General features: G+C 42.9%; 1 protein-coding gene across 1 annotated transcript in view; it reads right to left on the reverse strand.

Annotated features, from left to right (window-relative positions):
* tex2l (testis expressed 2, like) overlaps positions 1-6653 on the reverse strand; it is a 34754-nt gene extending 28101 nt beyond the window's left edge. The window contains exons 1-2 of the mRNA XM_034194015.1: positions 5279-6653; positions 1160-1333 (exon numbers count right to left, since the gene is read on the reverse strand). Of these exons, the coding sequence (XP_034049906.1) occupies positions 1160-1333; positions 5279-6652 (1548 nt within the window). The 5' untranslated portion in view covers position 6653. The remainder of the gene's footprint in view (positions 1-1159; positions 1334-5278) is intronic.
* Between the last annotated feature and the right edge of the window lie 614 nt (positions 6654-7267).

Raw genomic sequence — 7267 nt, forward strand, 5'->3', positions numbered from 1 at the left:
GCTGTTCGCATCTCAGTACATCTGTATAATAATTAATGGCTCAGCGTTCGTTGTCGTAAAAGAGTCAAATTATAATTTTTTAAAATTATTTTTATTCATATATTAATAATAATAGTAACAACAACAATAACAGTAATAATAACTCATAATAAATAATAATGCTACAATGCAATTTTAGAGAAAGAGACAAAAATAACCTGATGAAACAAAACACAACAGAAAAGATAAAACCAACTAACAATGAAAATTAATAAATATATATAGAAATAAATAAGTGTTTCCTGTGAAGACCTAGTGACTCTTACACCTCCACTTCATCCCCGTTTTATTTAAGTTTAATGACAGTTTGTTTTGGTCAAAGCATATTTTCAGTGTGTTAATTTCTTCAATGATTTCCTCCAGAACTATCTGCAAAGCTAGAAAACTGCTGCATCCTAGTAAGAGCAGAATACTACTGCAATGAATTTGCAGTCTTTTTGCAAGAAAGGAACGAGAACCGTCCTCCGTTCTGTTCACACAGCTCCAAACGCTGCGCGGCTCTCTGCCGAGTCAAGTTAGAACGATACAGTCCAGTCGGAATTAATAACTTCAAAGCGAAACGCCGTTTAACTCAAATGACACCTCTTTCCAAACGTTGGAATACAAACAAACTGCAATCAATCAAAACATTTTTTCCTCCCAAAACCAGACATCCTGCGCTGATGTGCAGCAGCCGGCTGAGCTCAGCTCAGAGGAAAAATGTCTCAAAGGAAATGCTTTTGACAAAAAGTACAGATTTTATTTATTTTTATTTATGCCCAGAGATCAACAATCCAGTGACCAATTTAAAATGTAGTAGTACACAGAAAATTCACAAGAGGTATCGATAAGGAATTGGATCAATAAGCAGAATCGATAATGGCATTGATATCGATAAAATCTTATTAATACCCATCCATAGTTCTAACATTCTGTACTCATCACTGAGGATTAAAATCTTTAAGTGTTTCTTGCCTCCTGAGTCTTTATGGTAGAAATAACACAACCTCCTTGGTGAAATGATCTGGATGTGGTAGAGAAAGTGGTGGTGCATGTGGGGTGTTGTTTTTGGGTTGTGTATTTTTATGGATCTATCTTAAGCATGTGAGTTTTGGGTGTTTGTAGTTACTAGGCGTCATACTTTGCTCTTTGCTAGTTGAAAGGTGCGCGATTTGATGATAGTTGCCTCATGAACTCGTTCCTTGTTTGTTGAGTCCAGACGGAGACAGGAGCCCTCCAGGGTGGCAAACACGTAGTGTGCCAGAGCTGGATGATAGGTTTCGGGGTCATATTCATGTAATTCACTCATCCAGCCCTGAAAAAACAAAGCAAAGCAGAATTCAAATGCTATTCAATGCACTGACAGTGCATATATACCAGGGGCGATTGAGGCGTTTTGAGCCTGACCCAGAAAATGTTGGGTGTGGTTTTCCATCTTTTGCATTCTGAGAAACCAACATTTCTCAACATTGCACCCAGTGAGACAAAACTTCACACATTCTCAGAAATGTTGTTCCTAGAAGGTCTGTACAAATAATTATGCACCTTTGATAGTGACAGTAGTCAAGTCAAGTCTGGGAGCCATATCCATGACACCATGGAACTGCCTTTGGCCCTGGATGCCTTCCACCCAGACAGACAACTGGTCCGGTACATCCCCACTTCTCAAAACCTCCTCCAGTCGCTGACACACCTGCATACCAGATTATCTCACAGCTCTGGAATTCATATTCAAACAAAAGAACTGACACCACCCTCTATTCTCTTGACACCAGCACCCTTTCTCCTTTCGCACTCCTCTAATTGCTGTTGGACTTAACAGTTTCATGGTGCTGACATTCTTCTCCAGGGGCCTCATGTACAAAGACATGCGTGGATTTCCTGCTAAAACATTGCATACGTTAAAACCCAGAACCTGTTGCATGCATAAAAATATCCAGATGTATCAAAGTGTGCATATGCATGGATCCAAGTATGTTCAGTTTGTACATCCTACTGAATGGGGACTTGAGCACACATACAGACATACTAAACTCCTTCTTTTCCACACCCCTATTTAAATATGCAAATTAATGTAATTAGGCCCTGGGAGCTGGAATTCCCCAGTCTGTCAGCTTAGTCAATACGAACACTGCAAAGAAATTATTCCAATTGTGAGCTACAGATGACTGGAAATGATGTCATGATTGTAATGATGTAATGATAGCTACCCATCGCACACCGTGCCAGCCTCTAGCCTGTTCCCAACCCAACCCAATGCATTTGGCACATCACATATGATTTGAGCATTGATGGAATGAAAATGTTTCCTATTAACAAAAACAAATCTATCATGTGATAGCGCCGTCATAGCAATATGTGTGCAGTCAATAGCTCCGATTACATTCGGGAAACCAGCTCTCGCTGCAGGTTGCACAGTAATGTTGGAATATGATGTATCTGGATGACATTCAGATGATTGTGTCCCACACAGCTGCCATGGTTTGGCTCAATGCCCTGTTGCCAGGAAGCCCAGCGTGGTCAACACCTGTGTGGGCACAGACAACCCCTGGCTCCTCACCGTATTGCGTTCTGGGCCGGCCGTCATTCTGTGCACAACTCCAGTGGCCTTGGTAATCAAAATCAGTTTATGAGGCAATTATCATCATTTACTAGTAAATCCTCATGTTTCCTGAATATTCGCTCACTTTGTATTGCACCATTTGCAAGATCCTCTAACAATGCTAACACAGCCATTGTTAGTGCCATTTCCCTCATCACTTTGCACATGCTTTTATATCCACCCATATAATTGCAAACATGTGGGTGTGTTATGAGTGTGTCTCTAATGTGCACATCACTCTGATGACTTCTTGTTTTCGCACTATTAAGGTTCCCAGCATCACCTCTACATGTCAGCAGTGGAACAATAGCTGTAGAAACATGCGTACGGCAGCCGGGATTTTTGCGTGGCGCACCGGTCAAGTCACTTTTGATGCAACTGAACATTAGCGTGCAGAAGGACGTACGCCATTTGTACATGAGGCCCCCAGTTGTTCTGTGCCAAACTCAACCTAGTGAAGGACACTAATTTCCTCTGGGTGTGTAACTGTTTCTGACTGAAGGTTTTAATTAACACACATTCTTGGCACTGCGTTGCTGCTACTTGCAGAAGCTTTAAGCTGCCGAGGGCAAAGGTCAACAGAGGTTCTCCAGTGACACTGCCCTGCTGTACAAAAACACCGGGAAGAGGAGGAAGAAATTACATGTCATTTTATTATTTTCAAGTAATTGTTCACATGCTTTTTAAGTGCTTTTAATAAGCAGTGGCTCTAATTTCACTCACGACTTCCTGAGGATATTTTTGCACTCATCCTATTTTTGGAAAGGCAACAACGACAGATAAGCCTGCGCACTGTCACGGTACAGTCAGTTTGAAGCCTCTTTTTAAACTATAAGAGAATCTCTGAAACAGTTCCTCAGCAACTCATTGAACAACGTTGAATTGCTGAGATAATTTATGTCCAAGCTGTGCACTTATTTTAGTGCAGAAACAATATGATTTGCCTCACTGCTGCTTGGACCAAATTTTATTCCTTCACTAATGGCTACAGTCTGCATGCATATGCACTAAAAAGCTCACTGAAGAGAGCCCTTGTGGCTGAGGTGTTATGGTACAGTGATCCCAGCCTAGGCTATCTTTGCTCCATGTCTCTCCCTGTCTTTGAGTCCCTGTCTTTCCTGTCCCTGTAATAAAAACCCAATATACACTGTATTTTCCAGAGTATAAGTTGCACGTGTCAGTGTTGAAGAGGAACAAAACATAAGTCATACCTTTTTCTGTATGTGGAACTTACTTTTTTAACAGTGTTTCCCTCGCGGTAAGCTCAACAACGGACAGGAACTCGGTGTGGCACATGTGCACCACAGCATGAGCTGTTACTTAACATAGAAACAATGCAGAACACAGCACCTTACAAGCTGTGACTGACAGGTGACTGATGGTGACACTGGTGTGTCATGCCAGACTGTTTGTTTCCTCATAGCCCTGCGTTTCGTTCATAAAAACTGCAGGTGTTGTTCTACAAGATAAGCCAATGTGAAGCTCAGAGAGCCATCTGTGGGATAACACCACTGTTTCTGAGGAGATAAATAGAGAAAATCAACCAGAGTCATCGGGCACAGCTAATAACCTGGAACCACAAACCAAGAATATCGCGAGGAACAGACATCGAATGAGTCAATCAAGCAAAATAACAACAGCTGAAGACAGAATTACTGTTAGATCTGTGACAAAAAACCCACAACAACCTGGACTATCCAGAAGGAAACCTTTAAAACAACACGCCATCCCACAAGATACAAACCGCCTATCATCAGAAAGAATTAGAAATCTGAGTTAGAATTTGCAAAAATAAAAATAAGCACAGTAATTGGCCACATCTGCTCTGAAACAAAGTTTTATGGTGTGAAAAGATTGCGGATAATGAATTGTGCCATATGGCCAGAGTGCCGTCAGTGATGTTCCCTCACAACACAAGTAATACACCTGATCTGGGTCATTCCCAGTAAATGCTCATTTGATGCAAATTCAAGTATCCCAGGAATCTCTGGAGAGACCTCGTACCAAAGACATCTAGCCGTCATCTTAACCTCCAGGTTTCACAACCACACAGTAAAACCAGAAGTACCCTGGACTCAAAAGACTTGCACTTCCATCATTCTGCAAATCACATGACTCCATAATCTCTGTCCAGATGTATCTTTCCTTCATACTAAGCTTCCAGAGAGGTATGGAACACAAACTCTTAATATTTCCAAACCAGTTCGGCATCTTGTCCGGGTGTCCGTCTGTCTGGGGATCCATCTGGGTCATTGTTGGTAAACTTTGTATTTCTGCACAATAGCTAAAGAATACCTCGTCTGACTGAAACCATTTCTTGTTGGTGAATTGAGGGAGGCTAAAGCAAGGATCTTTCAAAAATCAAGGTCATCTGTCATCCAATATGGCCGCTACTGGCACATCTTGATTTTCGTTTCAGCACAGAAACTAAAGAAAGCCTCTTTGAAACCATTTCTTGGTTTTCTATTGGGGAAGTCTAGTGGAAGGTTCATTTCGAAAATGGCCATCGTCTGTTATCCAATATGGCCACTTCGGATGCCATCTCCATTTTTGCTTCCACACTCTTGTTGACTATGAACAGTGACAAGTCTGATGCCTCTGAATGAGAATACATCATCACATTAAAGCATTTTTTACCTGAGTTGTTCATCCATTTACCTTGAGGGTATCAGGTACAGTGATGTTAGTGCAACTTGCTAAAATCCCCTGTCCCAAAAGAGTGGGTGTCTGGTGGCATGGAGGATCTGAAGAATGAGTCCTGGAAGCACCCAGCCTAATGAGGAAAAGTCCAAGCAAGAAACCACATGCCAAACCCAAAGCCAGGCCAGACGAGTAAGGACTCAGAGGTAGTGTAAAGTAGCCATAGGTCAATGCTGCCACACAGAATAAACTCATATATGGTAGAGGACGGGTGGACTGAGACAGAAGAGATGTCCCAACCATTGCTGGATCTGTGACATGAGAGCCAGCAGGTTTAGTTTGTATCTGGCTGTGATTTTCAACAGCGAGTACTTGCATGATTTCACCATCACTATATATTTTGAGCTCTTCATCCTTGTGATGTTGTCTGCCGTGATGCAGTGGGCAAGGATGGCTGACTGAAGACCATTCAGAAGTCGGCAAGAAATCAGTGTCTGTTCTCCCAGTGTTCTTCCCAGGAGATCCTAAACCTGCTATGTCTGTGCTACCTTCCCATCCAGATGTTTTGGAGCTGTCTTGCTGAGCTCCTTGGGTCTTACCCTGATGTTTGGGGCTTCCTGCACCCTCTTCTCTCATGATCTTACTGAACATACTGCTTAGTGGTTCCTGCATGGCTTCAGAGAGCTTCCTTTTGGTGTCCTCTAACTCCATTTTAAAGAAGTTGCCTTTCAGACCATCTCCACTCGGGTATATGAAACTAGGAGAGGGCGGCGCAGTGTGCGAGTTGCCACTGCTGCGGGTTTTAGGCTGGGTCAGTTGCTTCCATAGGTGCAGGTTGAGACGGGAGTCAGATTTGGACTGTGACACCTCAGGCTCTGAGCAGGAGATCTCTGTGGAGATTGACTTCACAAGGTTGAGAAGAGGTTTTGGTCTGAGGGAGGAGCCCTCCTTCAGCTCCAGCTCTGTGGACAGAGACTTTACCAAGCTGGACAGTGGCTGGTGGGTAGGTGAAGGGGGACCTGGAGAGAGTAAATTGGAGCTGAAGTTGGAGCAATTCCCGAAAGAGTCAGGAGACGAGGGTGAGAGAGGAACGTGGAAGCTTTGGAAAGGCAGCTTTGTGTCCTCTTCGACAGAAAGATGCCTCTGTCTGGAAAGGGAAATCGATGGGTAGTCCTCATCATGACTGAGCGAGAAGAGGACCTCACTGTCATCTCGACTGTCCCATTCTCCATCTGTACCTGTCAGCTGGATCACTATACCTTGAGGAAGATACTTCTTAGCTTCACCTACTGCAGACGTCCGACTCAGAGATCTCCCATCTCCACTTTCTTTTTTATCACCTTGTTCACGTTCATCGTTTTGTCCACCCTCAGACATTTTGGGACCATACATCACACAGCCAAGGCACCGATGGGTCACTGAAAGAGAAATAAATAAAGAACATGGTCAGCGACATTATTAAGTCTCTGAGGTAAAACCAACACAAGTCAGGGAGTTAGTGAGAGCGACTGAGGGTAATTTCTATGCCTTCTTTTCAGCAGGTGCTTTTCTTGGAAAGTGCTTAATGGTGAAAAGTCTCCACTAGGGTTTGGATGTCAAGTAGTTTAACTCAGAAGAGATGTGGAAATGTTCATTATTTTGTGCACAGAAGGCCAGTGAGCCATGAATCGGAGCCAAGTAAGCAGCTCTCCCATAGCTGTTGCTCCACATACTGATTGACTTTTAGAGATAAACAGAAATAGACAAGATGCTCTTTCTCCGCCAAATGCTGCACAAGCTAGAGCAGCTGCTCTGATCTGATGTTGGGACTAAACGGAGGTTTGCATAGAAATGAGGGTGAAAATCACTGGCATTGAAGCCAAAGTTTGCTTTAGCCAAATAAATGAGTGATAAATGGTCAAACGTATTTATGCTTATGAATTCAGAACTGAACAAGATGTACTATCAGAATCTCTTCATCTTGTACTTCCCTTTGTGTAACGGGAACGCTGATCTGAAGCTGGCTTC

The sequence above is a fragment of the Thalassophryne amazonica genome, chromosome 18 (assembly GCF_902500255.1).
Source record: "Thalassophryne amazonica chromosome 18, fThaAma1.1, whole genome shotgun sequence".
Taxonomy (NCBI): Eukaryota; Metazoa; Chordata; class Actinopteri; order Batrachoidiformes; family Batrachoididae; genus Thalassophryne; species Thalassophryne amazonica.